Source organism: Salmo salar, chromosome ssa19, assembly GCF_905237065.1.
Source record: "Salmo salar chromosome ssa19, Ssal_v3.1, whole genome shotgun sequence".
NCBI classification, from domain to species: domain Eukaryota; kingdom Metazoa; phylum Chordata; class Actinopteri; order Salmoniformes; family Salmonidae; genus Salmo; species Salmo salar.
In genome coordinates, this window is record NC_059460.1 from 40,284,087 (window position 1) to 40,304,950 (window position 20,864).

Below are 20,864 nucleotides of genomic sequence, written 5' to 3' on the forward strand. Positions count from 1 at the left end.
GAAAAATTTGAATTTTGACATTTATTTGGATTCAAATTTGCCGCTCTTGAAATGCACCTGCTGTTGATGGAGTGCACCACGGGTGGCACGCTAGCGTCCCACCTAGCCCCAAGAGGTTTTTAACAAGATACACATTTTAAAATAAAAATGGAGAAAAGCGCGGGTATTTTAAATCACATACATCAACTAGGCAGGCTCAGTCCTACAGAAGCCTGTAGCTTTCCTCCACACCAATTATTAGGGTACACAATAGAAATTCTGTCATGTTGATATGATTTTTAGTTTGCATCCATATGGCTGGTTTCACATTTGTCTCCAGGGATTATAAGAAGAAAAAAACTTCTAAAACAATTGCCATGTCTATTTACAATCCCCTTATCCAAACAGATTTCTCATTTACCTAGCTCTTATCAATAGCTCTTATCAATAACTCTTATCCATGTAGAAATGGCAGTGCATGGAGAATTATGTTATTTCTATCTGAAAAAAAGAAAGTACAGGCTTTTTCCTCTTGGAAACGGCAGGTTCGCTCGACATTATTATTGGTTTGGCGCATAAAAGGCGTTAGAATTATGAGGGAATTAAGTCAAGGTCAGAATAAAGCGTATCTGCGGACAACCACCCGCCACACCTTCACCTCTTTGATCTCTACCCCGAATGAATAGCTGGTGAATAGCATGTTATTCTCATGATTAAGTTCAAGTTCAGAATACGTATAGAGAGTAAAGTACATAAAAAGGAAATTACGTTCCATTTAACTCAGGTTGGAAGTTCCTAGGCGAATGTTATTTAATAAAATTAAACTCTTTGAAAAATATACATTACGTATATCATAAGGCCTTACTTTGATGGCCTAGTTTGATACTAACTCAGTTAGGAAACTCCTGGTTTACAGGACAAATCAGGCCTGCAAGTCACGTTATCCTGGCTTGCAAAGTGATGTGTAATTTCTACTGGAATCCCATAGGAATCCATTCTGAATGACTGTCAGGATAATGGAAATTGATAAAGGAGACTACCTAAACCATTTAAACTGGAGCAACCAGTAACGGAAACTAAATGATTTGATTGGTTTAGAAAAATGTATGTTATTTATCTTTATATAGCATAAGATTAATTAATCAATCAATGTACATGCAAAAATACAGATATTGAAAACAATCCAGAAAAATCTACCTGCAGTAGATAATTCTGAGAAATTCACTCTTAGAAAAAAAGGTGTTATCTAGAACCTAAAAAGGATTCTTTGGCTGTCCCCATAAGAGAACACTTTTAGGTTCCAGGTAGAACCCTTTTGGTTCCAAGTAGAACCATTTTGGGTTCCATGTAGAACCCTTTCCACAAGAGGCTTCTACATGGAACCCAAAAGGGTTCTACATGGAACCCAAAAGGGTGTTACTTGGAACCAAAAAGGGTTCTCCCATGGGGACAGCCAAATAACCCCTTTGGAACCCTTTTTTGTAAGAGTGTGGGACATGGAGGCAGATTCTATGGCTCGTTACCTGAGCCATAGGCCTCCAGTGGAGAAGTCAACCTAGTCGCTACCAGAGCCATAGGCCTCTAGTGGAGAAGCTAACCTAGACGCTACCAGAGCCTAGGCCTCCAGTAGAGAAGCTAACCTAGCTGCTACCAGAGCCATAGGCCTCCAGTGGAGAAGCTAACCTAGCTGCTACCAGAGCCATAGGCCTCCAGTGGAGAAGCTAACCTCTAACCAGTAATCGTTAATCTCCTGGTCCGTGCAGGCAGGATGAGGTATTAGCTCCTTGCTAGCAGAAGAAGACAGGATTAAGATCAGAGGGGTTTAGCAGCAAACAACCTGCTTTTCATTGTGTGATCTCATCGCTCCAGGGAAGGACCACGAAGCAAACAACCTGCTTTTCATTGTGTGATCACATCACTCCAGGGAACAACCAGCAAGTTAAAAAAACTACGTATATTCATTGTGTGATCACATCGCTCCAGGGAAGGAGACCACGAAGGAAGGACCACCATCATCACCAACAACATGAGAGTTTTCCAGAGCGGTATTCTACTCCTCGTCTCCCTACTCTTTCTCATTAACTACGGTAAGGACTATCTTGGTTCTCTGGTTCTGGCTTCAATACTGGACATTTTGGGATAATGTATTCAATCTTGATCTCTATACCTCTCTTGTCTCCACTTTCCCCTCTTCTTTTGCTTTTTTATCTTCTATCCATCCAGCTTTTCTTTTTCATTCTTAATCCATCCTTATTATTCATGACATTTCACTCTTCCTCTTTCTCAACCATATTGTTTCTTTATTCCTCTTCCTCCTTTCTCAATCTTATTGTTCCCTTGCTTCCTCTATCTCCTTTCTCAACCTTATTGTTCCCTTGCTTCCTCTTCCTCCTGTCTCAATCTTATTGTTCCCTTGCTTCCTCTATCTCCTTTCTCAATCTTATTGTTCCCTTGCTTCCTCTATCTCCTTTCTCAACCTTATTGTTCCCTTGCTTCCTCTTCCTCCTGTCTCAATCTTATTGTTCCCTTGCTTCCTCTATCTCCTTTCTCAATCTTATTGTTCCCTTGCTTCCTCTATCTCCTTTCTCAATCTTATTGTTCCCTTGCTTCCTCTATCTCCTTTCTCAATCTTATTGTTCCCTTGCTTCCTCTATCTCCTTTCTCAACCTTATTGTTCCCTTGCTTCCTCTATCTCCTTTCTCAATCTTATTGTTCCCTTGCTTCCTCTATCTCCTTTCTCAACCTTATTGTTCCCTTGCTTCCTCTTCCTCTTTTCTGAATCTTATTGTTCCCTTGCTTCCTCTATCTCCTTTCTCAATCTTATTGTTCCCTTGCTTCCTCTTCCTCCTGTCTCAATCTTATTGTACCCTTGCTTCCTCTATCTCCTTTCTCAACCTTATTGTTCCCTTGCTTCCTCTTCCTCTTCCTCTTTTCTGAATTGTATTGTTCCCTTGCTTCCTCTATCTCCTTTCTCAACCTTATTGTTCCCTTGCTTCCTCTTCCTCTTTTCTGAATCTTATTGTACCCTTGCTTCCTTTTCCTCTTTTCTGAATTGTATTGTTCCCTTGCTTCCTCTTCCTCCTGTCTCAATCTTATTGTTCCCTTGCTTCCTCTATCTCCTTTCTCAACCTTATTGTTCCCTTGCTTCCTCTTCCTCTTTTCTGAATTGTATTGTTCCCTTGCTTTCTCTTCTGTCTTCTGTTTCTTCTTCTTTCTTCTCCCTCTTCTTCTTCTTCTTCTTCCAGACTGTATCTCCCCCTCTCGCTCCTGGCCCTCTCTCTTGCATAACCTCTTCCAACTTCCAGAAACTCTTGCTTCTGACTTGTTCTCTTGCCTTTTATTACTTTCCAGCTTGATCTATTCCACCACTGTTGTCCTTTTCAATCAAACTCTTTTAATTCATCTTCATACTCTTCTAGCACCTCGTTAATGGATTAATTGGGATTGAGGTAATGGATTAATTGGGATTCGAATGTGTATGTGTAGGTTTTAGTTTCTTTAATCCTCTGAAAGCATGCAGTTTTCCATGACCATGACAAACACTGTACCATTGTTTTAGGTTGAATCTTTGTTCTGTTCAATGGCTGTTATGTATACAAGGTAAGAAACAGAGACTGAGTGTACAAAACATTAGGAACACCTGCTCTTTCCATGACATAGACTGACCAGGTGAATCCAGTTGAAAGCTATGATCCCCTATTGATGTCACCTGTTAAATCCACTTCAATCAGTGTAGATGATGGGAAGGAGACAGGTTAAAGAAGGATTTTTAAGCCTTGAGACAATTGAGACATGGATTGTGTATGTTTGTCATTCAGAGGGTGAATGGATAAGGCAAAAGATTTAAGTGCCTTTGAACGGAGTATGGTGGTAGGTGCCAGTCACATCAGTTTGAGTGAGATAAGAACTGCAACGCTGCTGGGTTTTTCATGCTCAACAGTTTCCCGTGTTTATCACGAATGGTCCACCACCCAAAGGACATCAAGCCAACTTTATTTATTTATGAAATTTATTTTCTTTCACCTTTATTTAACCAGGTAGGCAAGTTGAGAACAAGTTCTCATTTACATTTGCGACCTGGACAAGATAAGGCAAGCAGTTTGACACATACAACAACACAGAGTTACACATGGAGTTAAACAAACATACAGTCAATAATATAGTAGAAAAATAAGTCTATATACAATGTGAGCAAATGAGGTGAGATAAGGGAGGTAAAGGCAAAAAAGGCCATGGTGGCGAAGTAAATACAAGTAAAACACTGGAATGGTAGATTTGCAGTGGAAGAAAGTGCAAAGTAGAAATAGAAATAATGGGGTGGAAAGGAGCAAATATAAATAAATCAATACAGTAAGGGAAGAGGGAGTTGTTCGAGCTAAATTATAGATGGGCTATGTACAGGTGCAGTAATCTGTGAGCTGCTCTGACAGCTGGTGCTTAAAGCTAGTGAGGGAGATAAGTGTTTCCGGTTTTAGAGATTTTGGTTGTTCGTTCCAGTCATTGGCAGCAGAGAACTGGAAGGAGAGGCAGCCAAAGGAGGAATTGGCTTTGGGGGTGACCAGAGAGATATAACTGCTGGAGAGCGTGCTACAGGTGGGTGCTGCTATGGTGACCAGCGAGTGGAGATAAGGGGGAATTGTACCTAGCAGGGTCTTGTAGATGACCTGGAGCCAGTGGGATTGGCGACGAGTATGAATCGGGGCCAGCCAACGAGAGCGTACAGATCGCAGTGGTGGGTAGTATATGGGGCTTTGGTGACAAAACGGATGGCACTGTGATAGACTGCATCCAATTTGTTGAGTAGAGTGTTGGAGGCTATTTTGTAAATGACATTGTCGAGGATCAGTAGGATGGTCAGTTTTACGAGGGTATGTTTGGCAGCATGAGTGAAAGATGCTTTGTTGCGAAATAGGAAGCCAATTCTAGATTTAACTTTGGATTGGAGATGTTTGATGTGAGTCTGGAAGGAGAGTTTACAGTCTAACCAGACACCTAGGTATTTGTAGTTGTCCACATATTCTAAGTCAGAACCGTCCAGAGTAGTGATGCTGGATGGGCGGGCAGGTGCAGGCAGCGATCGGTTGAAGAGCATGCATTTAGTTTTACTTGTATTTAAGAGCAGTTGGAGGCCACGGAAGGAGAGTTGTATGGCATTGAAGCTCGTCTGGAGGGTAGTTAACACAGTGTCCAAAGAAGGGCCAGAAGTATACAGAATGGTGTAGTCTGCATAGAGGTGGATCAGAGACTCACCAGCAGTAAGAGTGACATCATTGATGTATACAGAGAAAAAGTCGGCCAAAGAATTGAACCCTGTGGCACCCCCATAGAGACTGCCAGAGGCCCGGACAACAGGCCCTCCGATTTGACACACTGAACTCTATCAAAGAAGTAGTTGGTGAACCAGGCGAGGCAATCATTTGAGAAACCAAGGCTGTTGAGTCTGCCGATGAGGATGTGGTGGTTGACAGAGTTGAAAGCCTTGGCCAGGTCAATGAATACGGCTGCACAGTATTGTTTCTTATCGATGGTGGTTAAGATATCGTTTAGGACCTTGAGCGTGGCTGAGGTGCACCCGTGACCAGCTCTGAAACCAGATTGCATAGTGGAGAAGGTGCGGTGGGATTCGAAATGGTCGGTAATCTGTTTGTTGACTTGGCTATCGAAGACTTTCGAGAGGCAGGGTAGGATAGATATAGGTCTGTAGCAGTTTGGGTCAAGAGTGTCCCCCCCTTTGAAGAGGGGGATGACCGCAGCTGCTTTCCAATCTTTGGGAATCTCAGACGACACGAAAGAGAGGTTGAACAGGCTAGTAATAGGGGTTGCAACAATTTCGGCAGATCATTTTAGAAAGAGAGGGTCCAGATTGTCTGGCCTGGCTGATTTGTTGGGGTCCAGAGGAGCGGGAGCAGACGTGACGCTGCCAGGCTGACTACTGGTCTGGGGTTCAGTAACTATAGGTGGAACTCCTGTAGTCTACTCCGAGAAACAAGGCACTGAGGCCACACGTGCCTGGGTGGTGTGTGATACGTAAGGCCTCACTGACCTGGTAAGCTACATTGGCTAGCTAGTTACATTCTTGACATCTGGTGTTGTTTTGTTTAAAAGAACGAAAGGAAACAGAGTTAAGATTGAAGTTTACTTTGAAGAAAATCTCTGAAACAACAGAAATACAACAATGATATCACCTTTCTGACAGTAACATGTTACGCCAGACTGTCAGAATGAACACGTCACAACATGTATCATCAATTTAAACAGGGTGTTTACTCCTCTGCTGGTTGGACAGCTGACATGGTGTTATGTCTTTACTGTAGTCTGTAACAGGGGTGGTCCAGTCTGTACAGTCTGTAACAGAGGTGGTTCAGTCTTTACTGTCTGTAACAGGGGTGGTCCAGTCTGTATTGTACTGTCTGTAACAGGGGTGGTCCAGTCTGTTCTGTCTGTAACAGGGGTGGTCCAATCTGTACTGTCTATAACCGTGGTGTCCCAGTCTTTACTGTCTGTAACAGGGGTGGTACAGTCTTTACTGTCTGTAACAGGGGTGGTCCAGTCTGTACTGTACTGTCTGTAACAGGGGTGGTACAGTCTTTACTGTCTGTAACAGGGATGGTCCAGTCTCTACTGTACTGTCTGTAGCAGGAGTGATCCAGTCAGTACTGTACTGTCTGTAACAAGGGTGGTCCAGTCTCTACTGTCTGTAACAGAGGTGGTCCAGTCTCTACTGTACAGGCTGTAACACGAATGATCCAGTCTTTACTGTACTCTCTGTAACAGGAGTGGTTCAGTCTTTACTGTCTGTAAGAGGGGTGGTCCAGTCTTTACTGTACTGTCTGTAACAGGGGTGGTCCAATCTGTACTGTCTGTAACAGGGATGATCTAGTCTGTACTGTACTGTCTGTAACAGGGGTGGTCCAGTCTTTACTGTCTGTAACAGGGGTGATCCAGTCTCTACTGTACTGTCTGTAATAGGTGTGATCATGTTTGTACTGTCTAACAGGGGTGGTCCAGTCTTTACTGTACTGTCTGTAACAGGGGTGATCCAGTCTCTACTGTACTGTCTGTAATAGGTGTGATCATGTTTGTACTGTCTAACAGGGGTGGTCCAGTCTTTACGGTACTGTCTGTAACAGGGGTGTTACAGTCTGTACTATCTGCAACAGGGGTGATCCAGTCTCTACTGTACTGTCTGTAACAGGGGTGGTCCAGTCTGTACTGTCTGTAACAGGAATGGTCCAGTCTTTACAGTCTGTAACAGGGGTGATCCAGTCTGTGCTGTCTGTAACAGGGATGGTACAGTCTGTACTGTCTGTAACAGGAATGATCCAGTCTTTACTGTCTGTAACAGGGGTGATCCAGTCTGTACTGTCTGAAACAGGGGTGGTACAGTCTGCACTGTCTGTAACAGGGGCGGTCCAGTCTTTACTGTCTGTAACAGGAATGGTCCAGTTTTTACTGTCTGTAACAGGAATGGTCCAGTTTTTACTGTCTGTGACAGGAATGGTCCATCCTCTACTCTACTGTCTGTAACAGGAATGGACCAGTCTCTACTGTACAGGAGTGATCCAGTCTCTACTGTCTGTAACAGGGGGGGTCTAGTCTGTACTGTCTGTAACAGGGGTGATCCAGTCTGTACTGTCTGTAACAGGGGTGGTCCAGTCTCTACTGTACTGTCTGTAACAGGGAGTGATCCAGTCTCTACTGTACTGTCTGTAACAGGGAGTGATCCAGTCTGTACTTTACTGTCTGTAACAGAGGTGGTCCAGTCTCTACTGTACTGTCTGTAACAGAGGTGGTCCAGTCTCTACTGTACTGTCTGAAACAGGGGTGGTCCAGTCTCTACTGTACTGTCTGTAACAGGGGTGGTCCAGTCTCTACTGTACTGTCTGTAACAGGGGTGGTCCAGTCTCTACTGTACTATCTGTTACAGGGGTGGTCCAGTCTCTACTGTACTGTCTGTAACAGGGGTGGTCCAGTCTCTACTGTACTGTCTGTAACAGGGGTGGTCCAGCCTCTACTGTACTGTCTGTAACAGGGGTGGTCCAGTCTCTACTGTACTGTCTGAAACAGGGGTGGTCCAGTCTCTACTGTACTATCTGTAACAGGGAGTGATCCAGTCTGTACTTTACTGTCTGTAACAGAGGTGGTCCAGTCTCTACTGTACTGTCTGTAACAGGGGTGGTCTAGTCTCTACTGTACTGTCTGTAACAGGGGTGGTCCAGTCTCTACTGTACTGTCTGCAACAGGGGTGGTCCAGTCTCTACTGTACTGTCTGTAACAGGGAGTGATCCAGTCTGTACTTTACTGTCTGTAACAGAGGTGGTCCAGTCTGTACTGTACTGTCTGTAACAGGGGTGGTCCAGTCTCTACTGTACTGTCTGTAACAGGGGTGGTCCAGTCTGTTCTGTACTGTCTGTAACAGGAATGGTCCAGTCTGTACTGTACTGTCTGTAACAGAGGTGGTCCAGTCTGTACTGTACTGTCTGTAACAGGGGTGGTCCAGTCTCTACTGTACTGTCTGTAACAGGAATGGTCCAGTCTGTACTGTACTGTCTGTAACAGAGGTGGTCCAGTCTGTACTGTACTGTCTGTAACAGGGGTGGTCCAGTCTCTACGGTACTGTCTGTAACAGGGGTGGTCCAGTCTCTACTGTACTGTCTGTAACAGGGGTGGTCCAGTCTCTACTGTACTGTCTGTAACAGGGGTGGTCCAGTGAACAACATATTTGTGTTGTTGTCTTCAGATAACTGTTAGATGCCTCACTCTGACCTGGTTTAGTCATCCCTGGCTGTTGACTGTACCTGCACGCTGCTTAGATAACGTCCCAGCAGTCAAAACGAGTTGCAGTGATGTCATTATAACATATTTGTGATGACTTGGTGATGTCATGGTCAGGTTGAATGCTGCTTTGTAAACCGATGTTTTGTAAATACATTTTATTTGGTGGGATGGATGTGATGGCCTTATTAGAACGGAGTGTATGGCTGCATGTAAAGCCTTCTGTATTGGGTTGTCTATGCTGGCGCCTATGTTGTCTTTGTGTTCTCTATGCTTGGTGCATGTATTATAACTCATTGTAGATGATTATGAGAAGTGAATGTACTGTATATCATTTGTATTTTATTTATTTTATTTCACCTTTATTTAACCAGGTAGACAAGTTGAGAACAAGTTCTCATTTTCAATTGAGACCTGGCCAAGATAAAGCAAAGCAGTTCGACATATACAACAACACAGGATGGAATAAAACAAACATACAGTCAATAATACAGTAGAAAAATAAGTCTATATATAATGTGAGCAAATGAGGTGAGATAAGGGAGGTAAAGGCAAAAAAGGCCATGGTGGCAAAGTAAATACAATATAGCAAGTAAATCACTGGAATGGTAGATTTGCAGTGGAAGAAAGTGCAAAGTAGAAATAGAAATAATGGGGTGCAAAGGAGCAAAATAAATAAATAAATAAATACAGTAGGGGAAGAGGGAGTTGTTCGGGCAAAATTATAGATGGGCTATGTACAGGTGCAGTGATCTGTGAGCTGCTCTGACAGCTGGTGCTTAAAGCTAGTGAGGGGGGTAAGTGTTTCCAGTTTCAGAGATTTTTGTAGTTCGCTCCAGTCATTGGCAGCAGAGAACTGGAAGGAGAGACGGCCAAAGGAGGAATTGGCTTTGGGGGTGACCAGAGAGATATACCTGCTGGAGAGCGTGCTACAGGTGGGTGCTGCTATGGTGACCAGCGAGCTGAGATAAGGGGGAACTTTACCTAGCAGGGTCTTGTAGATGACCTGGAGCCAGTGGGTTTGGCGACGAGTATGAATCGAGGGCCAGCCAACGAGAGCGTACAGGTCGCAGTGGTGGGTAGTATATGGAGCTTTGGTGACAAAACGGATGGCACTGTGATAGACTGCATCCAGTTTATTGAGTAGAGTGTTGGAGGCTATTTTGTAAATGACATCGCCGAAGTCGAGGATCGGTAGGATGATCAGTTTTACGAGGGTATGTTTGGCAGCATGAGTGAAGGATGCTTTGTTGCGAAATAGGAAGCCAATTCTAGATTTAACTTTGGATTGGAGATGTTTGATGTGAGTCTGGAAGGAGAGTTTACAATCTAACCAGACACCTAGGTATTTGTAGTTGTCCACATATTCTAAGTCAGAACCGTCCAGAGTAGTGATGCTGGACGGGCGGGCAGGCGCAGGCTTCGATCAGTTGAAGAACATGCATTTAGTTTTACTTGTATTTAAGAGCAGTTGGAGGCCACGGAAGGAGAGTTGTATAGCATTGAAGCTTGTCTGGAGGGTAGTTAACACAGTGTCCAAAGAAGGGCCAGAAGTATACAGAATGGTGTCGTCTGCGTAGAGGTGGATCAGAGACTCACCAGCAGCAAGAGCGACATCATTCATATATACAGAGAAAAGAGTTGGCCTAAGAATTGAACTCTGTGGCACCCCCATAGAGACTGCCAGAGGTCCGGACAACAGGCCCTCCGATTTGACACATTGAACTCTATCAGAGAAGTAGTTGGTGAACCAGGCGAGGCAATCATTTGAGAAACCAAGGTTATTGAGTCTGCCGATGAGGATGTGGTGATTGACAGAGTCGAAAGTCTTGGCCAGGTCAATGAATATGGCTGCACAGTATTGTTTCTTATCGATGACGGTTACGATATCGTTTAGGACCTTGAGCGTGGCTGAGGTGCACCCATGACCAGCTCTGAAACCAGATTGCATAGCGGAGAAGGTGCGGTGGTATTCGAAATGGTTGGTAATCTGTTTGTTGACTTGGCTTTTGAAGACCTTAGAAAGGCAGGGTAGGATAGATATAGGTCTGTAGCAGTTTGGGTCAAGAGTGTTTTTAATACTGTGAGCATTTAGTTTTATGTCAGTGTTTTTAACAACAGTACTGTAAACGTGTCTCCTCAGATCAGTGTTGAATCCACTGTTAATCGTGTAGTGCTCTCTCTCTCTCTCTCTCACTCTCATCTCTCTCTCATGTCTCTCTCATCTCCCTCTCTCTCTCTCTCTCTCTCTCTCTCTCTCATCTCTCTTTCTCATGTCTCTCCCATCTCCCTCTCTCTCTCTTATTCTCTCTCTCTCGCTCTCACTCTCATCTCTCTCTCTCATGTCTCTCTCATCTCCCTCTCTATCTATCTCTCTCTCTCTTATTCTCTCTCTCTCTTATTCTCTCTCTCTCTCTTATTCTCTCTCTCTCATTCTCTCTCATTCTCTCTGTCTCTCTCTATCATCTCTCTCTCGCTCTCTCTCTTTCTCTCTCTCTCTCATATATCTCTCTCTCGCGTCTCTCTCTCCCTGCCTCTTCCTAATGCTTTCATTCTCTTCTTCTCTCTTCATCTTCTAATGTTCTCTGTCTTCGTCTCTTTCTCCAGGTGAAGCCCTACAATGCTATACCTGCATGGGTTCTAGTGATGAAGACTGCAATCGCCAAGGCTCAAAAACCTGTCCAAGCTACTCTGACGCCTGCGCTGTAGTACGAGGACATGGAAGTGAGTTAAACAGTGAGTGTGTAATCTACAACTCTGGTACCCTGCAAACCTTGACCCGTTTTGTAGTTTACATGGGTCAAATGTAATGGGTTCATATCCTGCGTGTGTGTGTGTGCGTGTGTGTGTGCGTGTGTGTATGCGTGTGCGTGTGCGTGTGCGTGTGCGTGTGTGTGTGTGTGTGTGTGTGTGTGTGTGTGGTTGTGTGTGGTTGTGTGTGTGTGTGGTTGTGCACATGCTTGTGTCTTGAGTGTGTCTGAGGACATGACAGACTGTTCTGTCTGGACCCCCAGCCCAGACCCAGCAGGGAGTTGGGGGGAGTCCCAGCGGGGACATGAGGAGATAACAGAGACTTACATTCAGGGTCTTAATTAGGATGATTATATGTTTGTTGATGTCGTTGCAACATTTTGGTATCTGTCCCGAAATTACCAGTTTCCTCAGAAATCCAGGTTGAAGGATTCCTGGAATCAGGAAAGAATGAGCAGGAAATCCTGTACGAGAAACTGGATCTCTGGAAAACTTGGGAATTTGGGGAAAGTTTTATGAATTTTGCAAACCTAGTTCAGAAATGATGAAATCAAACTTGGTCCAGATCTGTTTGTCTCTGGTCTGGTCTCAGATCAGTTTGTGTCTGCTCTGGTCACAGATCTGTGTGTCTCTGGTCTGGTCCCAGATCTGTGTGTCTCTGGTCAGGTCCCAGATATATATGTCTCTGGTCTGGTCCCAGATCTGTGTGTCTCTCTGGTCTGGTCCCAGATATGTGTGTCTCTGGTCTGGTCCCAGATCTGTGTGTCTCTGGTCTGGTCCCAGATCTGTGTGTCTCTGGTCTGGTCCCAGATCTGTCCATACAGTTGCTTGAGAAAGTATTCACCCCCCTTGGCATTTTTCCTATTTTGTTACCTTACAACCTGGAATTAACATAGATTTTTTTGGGGGGGTTGTATCATTTGATTTACACAACATGCCTACCACTTTGAAGATGCAACATCTTTTTTACTGTGAAACAAACAAGAAATAAGACAAAAAACTGAACTTGAGCGCGCATAACTATTGCTTATTTTTTTCTTTAAGCAATGGCTTTTCTCTGGCCACTCTTCTGTAAAGCCCAGCTCTGTGGAGTGTACGGCTTAAAGTGGTCCTATGGACAGATACTCCAATCTCCACTGTGGAGCTTTGCAGCTCCATCAGGGTTATCTTTGGTCTCTTTGTTGCCTCTCTGATTAATGCCCTCCTTGCCTGGTCTGTGAGTTTTGGTGGGCGGCCCTCTCCTGGCAGGTTAGCTGTGGTGCCATATTCTTTCCATGTTTTAATGATGGATTTAATGGTGCTCCGTGGGATGTTCAAAGTTTATGATATTTTTTTATAACCCAACCCTGATCTGTACTTCTCCACAACTTTGTCCCTGACCTGTTTGGAGAGCTCCTTGGTCTTCATGGTGCCGCTTGCTTGGTGGTGCCCCTTGCTTAGTTGTGTTGCAGACTCTGGGGCCTTTCAGAACAGGTGTGTATATATACTGAGATCATGTGACAGATCATGTGACACTTAGATTGCACACAGGTGGACGTTTTTTTAACTAATTATGTGACTTCTGAAGGTAATTGGTTGCACCAGATCTTATTTAGAGGCTTCATAGCAACCACTTTTCCGATTTAAAAAAAAAAAAAATCACTTCTGGGCAGCAGCTAATGGGGATCCCTAATAAATACAAATACAAATACCTACAGGCATTATGTTAAATGTTACCTTGTGTATTAACAAAGGCATTTCAATGTTTCTCTCTCTTCTCCCTCTGCATTCTCTCGCCCCTGCTCCCTCTCCATTCATACTTTCTCTCTCTCTCTTTTTTCACTGTAAATATTTCTCCTTCTCTTTCTCTGTTTCTCTTTCTCTGTGTATCTCTTTCTCTTTCTGTCTCTATCTCTTTCTGTTTCTCTCTCTCTTTCTTTGTTTCTCTCTATCTCTTTCTTTCTCTCTTTGTTTCTCTCTCTGTATCTCTTTCTCATTCTCTCTCTCTCTCTTTCTTTTTCTCTCTCTCTTTTTCTCTCTCTCTCTCTTTCTGTCTCTATCTCTCTTTCACTCTGTCTCATTCTCTCTCTCTCAGGCGGAGTGATGAAGTCCTGCTCCTACAAGTCTTTCTGTAGCCAGGCCAACAGTCAGGGTTACCGGTCACCAGGGGTCAGAGTTCACTGCTGTTTCTCTGATGACTGCAACGTGACAGGAAATGTATCCAAGCTGGAAGGAAGTCTCAGCTACCTGTTGCTCCTCCTTCCCCTGCTCCTCCACTGGATCTAAAACTAAACATGTAACCATAACCCAACACAAACCAACAGCAATGCCAACTACACCACCTACCTTCCTTCCTTACCCTACTCTACCCGACTTTAACCCCAACTCTCCAAGCCTCAGCTACCATCCCCACTATTGTAAAGTGGTTGTTCCACTGGATATCATAAGGTGAATCCACCAATTCGTAAGTCGCTCTGGATAAGAGCGTCTGCTAAATGACTTAAATGTAAAAAAATGTAAATGTCTTGCTATGGCCGACTACGCCATCTAACTCTATCTAAAGTATCTAAAGTAACACACACTAAAATAACCTTTGATATCACTATATATCCAACCCAGAACAAACCCAACCCAGAACAAACCCAACCCAGAACAAACCCAACCCTGAACAAACCCTAACCGAGAACAAACCCAACCCAGAACAAACCCAGAACAAACCCAATCCAGAACAAACCCATCCCAGAACAACCCTGACCCAGAACAAACACAACCCAGAACAAACCCAACCCAGAACAAACCCAACCCTGAACAAACCCTAACCGAGAACAAACCCAACCCAGAACAAACCCAGAACAAACCCAACCCAGAACAAACCCATCCCAGAACAACCCTGACCCAGAACAAACACAACCCAGAACAAACCCAACCCAGAACAAACACAACCCAAACCAACCTAACCTACAACAAACCCAAACCAACCCAACCCAGAACAAACACAACCCAAACCAACCTAACCTACAACAAACCCAAACCAACCCAACCCAGAACAAACCCAAACCAAACCAACCTAACCTAAACCCAGTCATGCCAACTAACTACCCATACCTACTGTACCCGCCACTCCCAATCTAAGTATGGCCAACTATGTAATCTAAAGATCTGGACTGGTTCTAATCGGGTACTTCTAAGATGATTGGCTGGACGTTCAGGTGTTCTAGCCAATCACAGTCCATTTCACTATTTATCAGGTCTGAATGTATTTTGGAAGTATGGGATTGAAGGAACTTAACCTGGTCCAAGATCTGTTTGTGCTGTCTTGCCAAATCCCATGGCCATTGTCACAAGTTGGCAAGACATTCGTTTTGGAAATCCCAGACCTAGGGCAGATTCTATTGGTTGTTCCAGAGAGTCCTATTCAGAGAGACATCTCTCCCAACAAATCAAGAGTTTGGGTTGGCGGAGTTGTGGGTGGGAATTGTGCTGTTTACGCTAGGGCAACAAGCGGATAAGTCAGTGACATAAGAAAGCTGGATATCCAACTCTGTCCTTTCTTCTATGCCAAGCTGACATTGTATATGTACAGAAGTGTAAGCTGGGAGCATTGGTACTTTGTGGGAGGCAACCTGTCTTTCTAGAAAGACTAGTAAGGCAACTCAAACATATCTAGTTTCAGGCTACTAGACTAGCTGAAGCAGTTTTAAAATGGAGGCGCTGAGGTTTTGCTGGGCACCACGGATTTGCAGCTGCTGCCTTTGCATTATGTTTTTTTTACAGTTAGCCACTGTTAGTGTGCTTCAAGTGGGGAAGGGAGGGAGGGAGGGAGGGAGGGAGAAGTGTGCAGAACTAAATATAAACTATAAAATATAAATGCAAGTTTCAAGGATTTTAGATGAGTTGAGGTAATCAGTCAATTGAAATAAATTATTTAGGCCCTAATCTATGGATTAGGGCCCACCCACTTGGATTTAGGCCTACCCACTTGGGAACCAGGCCCAGCCAATAAGAATTAGTTTTTCCCTCCCAAAAAGGGCTTTATTACAGACAGAAATACTCGACAGTTTCATCAGCTGCCCGGTTGGCTGGTCTCAGATGATCCCGCAGGTGAAGAAGCCGGAAGTCGAGGTCTTGGGTTGGTGTGGTTACATGTGGTCTGCGGTTATGAATCCGGTTGGACATACTTCCAAATTCTCGAGACCCGTAATCATCCACAATGGCAAAACAACAAGGCACAGGTACTCACACAACCAACGGACATTGTAACAATAATCGACAGGACAATGGGGAACAAAGGGCACACGTATACAATTACTAATCAAATGGGAATAGGGACCATGTGTGCGTAATGACAGTTCCGGAGGGATCCGTGACAGCTACATGTTTTAAAGTGGCCTTTTATTGTCCCCAGCACAAGGTACACCTGTGTAATGATCATGCTGTTTAATTACTTTCTTGATATGCCACACCTGTCAGGTGGATAGATTATCTCGGCAAAGGAGAAATGCTCACTAACAGGGATGTAAACACATTTGTGCACAAAATACGTTTTTTGTACGTATGTAACATTTCTGGGACACTTTACATGTTGCGTTTATATTTTTGTTCAGTATAGAAAGAAAATAGAAAAATAACATTTGCGAGACAAGGTGAAGAAAGGAGAGATGAGATGAGGGAAGGAGAGATAAGGAGAGATAAGGTGAGGGAAGGAGAGATAAGGTGAGGGAAGGAGAGAGAAGGTGAGGGAAGGAGAGATAAGGAGAGATAAGGTGAGGGAAGGAGAGATAAGGTGAGGGAAGGAGAGAGAAGGTGAGGGAAGGAGAGAAGGGGAGATAAGGTGAGGGAAGGGAAGGGGAGAAAAGGTGAGGGAAGGAGAGATAAGGAGAGATAAGGTGAGGGAAGGAGAGATAAGGTGAGGGAAGGAGAGAGAAGGTGAGGGAAGGAGAGATAAAGTGATGGAAGGAGAGATAAGGTGAGGGAAGGAGAGAAGGGGAGATAAGGGGAGAAAAGGTGAGGGAAGGAGAGATAAGGAAAGGGAAGGAACTCTACACCTACCCCACTGGGCACGCACGGGTTTAATAAACATTGGTTCAACGTCATTTGTCAACCTATTTTGATGTGGAATCAACGTGGACAACACATTTGGATTCACAAAAAGTAATCAACCAGCATTGTAACCATTGACATTTGGGTAAAATTTCAACTAAAATAGAATGACTTCTTAAACAGATCAGAGACCAGGCTACAATCTTGCATCTTTAGAGCAAAGAGCTTCTTCAAAAAGAAACTCAACATTGCTCTTATGGTCTTAGCTGAAACAGACAACAAAAGGACAACCGTTGGAAGAACTAGGAACAATCTACTCCTACTGTAATTTGTAACTCTATGCATTCTGTGTGTTCAACTCCTCCGTGAAAGAACCAATAGAGATGATGTAAACTAAAGAAAGCATTGTTCAACTTTTTTCTCCTCTGTAGTCAACTGTAAATAAATTCAATAAAATAGTTTTTTTTTCCTGTATTTCCATTGTGTGGGTCTTTGTTGTCAGTAATATATTAATATATGAAGAATATATAGTTATCTTTTTAAGAAACTAGAGCCTTAGTGTGGATTAGCCATTGAGATGTATTAGAATGGTAAACATAAAAAAACACAGTTTTAACCTATGTGCTTTATTACATATTTACATGTATGGCGTATTTATTACAGAGTTATTACAGAATCCTATAATACATATATAAACTCATTATTAATTAAACATTTATAAATGACTTACAAACCATCGTATTATTTATTTTGATTCAAGCCACTATAGTATATCACACATTCTTATATAATCACATTTGGGAAGAAGTTTCTATCAAGTCAAGTGAGGTTTGTCATGTTATCCATAACCTAATGTAGCAGGTGTAAAATAAACACCTGAAACTATATCCCCTACAGAACTACCTGTTGGGGGAGGTTCTCTTCTGCACTGTTCAACCAATCCAGTACATGTAGAGGAGGAGTTAAGATTGGGTTGCTTTGTTATTGTCCAAAAGCAGAAGTTGTGTCACAGGCTCTCTTTCCATTTCCCCTGACAACCAGAACATCCACAGGCTCTCTTTCCATTTCCCCTGACAACAGGAACATCCACAGTCTCTCTTTCCATTTCCCCTTACAACCAGAACATCCACAGGCTCTCTTTCCATTTCCCCTGAAAACAGGAACATCCACAGGCTCTCTTTCCATTTCCCCTGACAACAGGAACATCCACAGGCTCTCTTTCCATTTCCCCTGACAACAGGAACATCCACAGTCTCTCTTTCCATTTCCCCTGACAACCAGATCATCCACAGGCTCTCTTTCCATTTCCCCTGACAACCAGAACATCCACAGGCTCTCTTTCCATTTCCCCTGACAACCAGAACATCCACAGGCTCTCTTTCCATTTCCCCTGACAACAGGAACATCCACAGGCTCTCATTCCATTTCCCCTGACAACAGGAACATCCACAGGCTCTCTTTCCATTTCCCCTGACAACAGGAACATCCACAGGCTCTCTTTCCATTTCCCCTGACAACAGGAACATCCACAGTCTCTCTTTCCATTTCCCCTGACAACAGGAACATCCACAGGCTCTCTTTCCATTTCCCCTGACAACAGGAACATCCACAGGCTCTCTTTCCATTTCCCCTGACAACAGGAACATCCACAGGCTCTCTTTCCATTTCCCCTGACAACAGGAACATCCACAGGCTCTCTTTCCATTTCCCCTGACAACAGGAACATCCACAGGCTCTCTTTCCATTTCCCTTGTAAACTAGAACATCCGGTTGTTGGGGACTCAGCAGAGGCAGTGGCGACCCATCATTCAGGGCAGGTGGGGCAGAGCCCAAAGTTTTTGCAAAAAAATAAAATAAATATATATATGTACACTACCGGTCAAAAGTTTTAGAACACCTACTCATTCAAGGGTTTTTCTTTCTTTCTTTTTTACTATTTTCTACATTGTAGAATAATAGTGACAACATCAAAACTATGAAATAACACATATGGAATCATGTAGTAGCCAAAAAAGTGTTCAACAAATCAAATATATTTAATATTTGAGATTCTTCAAATATAAGAGTTACCTCTGCTGCAGAGGATAAGTTCATTACAGTTACCAGCCTCATAAATTGCATCCCAAATAAATGCTTCACAGAGGTCAAGTAACAGAAAAATCTCAACATCAACTCTTCAGAGGAGACTGCGTAAATCAAGCCTTCATGGTTGAATTGCTGCAAAGAAACCACTACTAAAGGACACCAATAAGAAGAAGAGACTTGCTTGGGACAAGAAACACAAGCAATGGACATTAGACCGGTGTGGTGGATGAATCAGAATTAGTTGGGTAACATAGATAATTAAGATGTTTTATTAGTATAATATGCTTATGTGAGATACTTGTCATTAGAAAGTATCCTTTGGACTCTGGTATGTTTCAGTAGCACGTTTCCCTTAGCTGGGGCTCAGTCACTTGGGGCCCAGAGAGGGGAGAGGTCAGACTTGTCTTTTATACAGTGGGGCAAAAAAGTATTTAGTCAGCCACCAATTGTGCAAGTTCTCCCACTTAAAAAGATAAGAGAGGCCTGTAATTTTCATCATAGGTACACTTCAACTATGACAGACAAAAATCTGAAAAAAAAATCCAGAAAATCACATTGTAGGAATTTTAATGAATTTATTTGCAAATTACGGTGGAAAATAAGTATTTGGTCAATAACAAAAGTTTATCTCAATACTTTGTTATCCTGTTAGGGCTAGGGGGCAGTATTGACACGGCTGGATAAAAAACATACCCGATTTAATCTGGTTACCACTCCTACCCAGTAACTAGAATATGCATATACTTATTACATATGGATAGAAAACACCCTAAATTTTCTAAAACTGTTTGAATGGTGTCTGTGAGTATAACAGAACTCAAATGGCAGGTCAAAACCTGAGAGATTCCTTTACAGGAAGTGGCCTGTCTGACCATTTCTTGAACTTGTTTTCCATCTCTATCATTTACTAAGGATCTCTGCTCTAACGTGACACTTCCCACGTCTTCCATAGGCTCTCAGAGCCCGGGAAAAAACAGAATGTCGTCATTCCAGCCCCAGGCTGAAACACATTATCGCCTTTCTCAAGTGGCCGATCAAGGGACACTGGCTTATGCGCGTGACCCCGACCGCCCCCGCCTTTGGGATTTTTTCCTCTGTTTGCCTAAAAGGAGATTCCCTGTCGGAATATTATCGCTTTTCTACGAGAAAAATGTCGTAAAAATTGATTTTAAACAGCGGTTGACATGCTTCGAAGTACGGTAATGGAATACTTAGAATTTTATTGTCACGAATTGCGCCATGCGCGCGACACTTCTTTACTATTTCGGATAGTGTCTGGAACGCACGAACAAAACGCCGCTATTCGGATATAACGATGGATTATTTTGGACCAAACCAACATTTGTTATTGAAGTAGCAGTCCTGGGTGTGTATTCTGACGAAGACAACAAAAGGTAATCAAACTTTTATAATAGTAAATATGATTATGGTGAGTGCTAAACTTGCCGGGTGTCTAAATAGATTGCCCGTGATGCCTGGGCTATGTACTTAGAATATTGCAAAATGTGCTTTCACCAAAAAGCTATTTTAAAATCGGACATATCAAGTGCATAGAGGAGGTCTGTATCTATAATTCTTAAAATAATTGTTATGCTTTTTGTGAACGTTTATCGTGAGTAATTTAGTAAAATGTTAGCGAATTCCCCGGAAGTTTGCGGGGGGTATGCTAGTTTTGAACGTCACATGCTAATGTAAAAAGCTGGTTTTTGATATAAATATGAACTTGATTGAACAAAACATGCATGTATTGTATAACATAATGTCCTAGGGTTGTCATCTGATGAAGATCATCAAAGGTGAGTGCTGCATTTAGCTGTCTTCTGGGTTTTGGTGACATTATATGCTGGCTTGAAAAATGGGTGTCTGATTATTTCTGGCTTGGTACTCTGCTGACATAATCTAATGTTTTGCTTTCGTTGTAAAGCCTTTTTGAAATCGGACAGTGTGGTTAGATTAACGAGAGTCTTGTCTTTAAATGGCTGTAAAATAGTCATATGTTTGAGAAATTGAAGTAATAGGATTTTTAAGGTTTTGAAAATCGCACCACAGGATAGCAGTGGCTGTTACGTAGGTGGGACGAATTCGTCCCGACTAGCCTAGAGAGGTTAAATACCCTTTGTTGGCAATGACACAGGTCAAACGTTTTCTGTAAGTCTTCACAAGGTTTTCACACACTGTTGCTGGTATTTTGGCCCATTCCTCCATGCAGATCTCCTCTAGAGCAGTGATGTTTTGGGGCTGTCGCTGGGCAACAC

At 43.2% G+C, this 20,864-nt stretch overlaps 1 protein-coding gene across 2 annotated transcripts; it reads left to right on the forward strand.

Annotated features, from left to right (window-relative positions):
• The first annotated feature begins 1,837 nt into the window (after positions 1–1,837).
• Positions 1,838–14,181, forward strand: ly6pge (lymphocyte antigen 6 family member pge). Of its 2 annotated transcripts, none has more exons than XM_014158016.2 (3): positions 1,838–2,066; positions 11,362–11,490; positions 13,580–14,181. In XM_014158016.2, exons 1-3 carry the CDS (start codon positions 2,006–2,008, stop codon positions 13,768–13,770), a joined length of 381 nt encoding a protein of 126 aa, XP_014013491.2. In that variant the 5' UTR covers positions 1,838–2,005; the 3' UTR covers positions 13,771–14,181. The 2 variants fall into 2 exon arrangements, with proteins under 2 accessions (XP_014013491.2, XP_014013492.2); XM_014158017.2 differs by having other exon boundaries at positions 11,362–11,478.
• Positions 14,182–20,864: the final 6,683 nt, after the last annotated feature.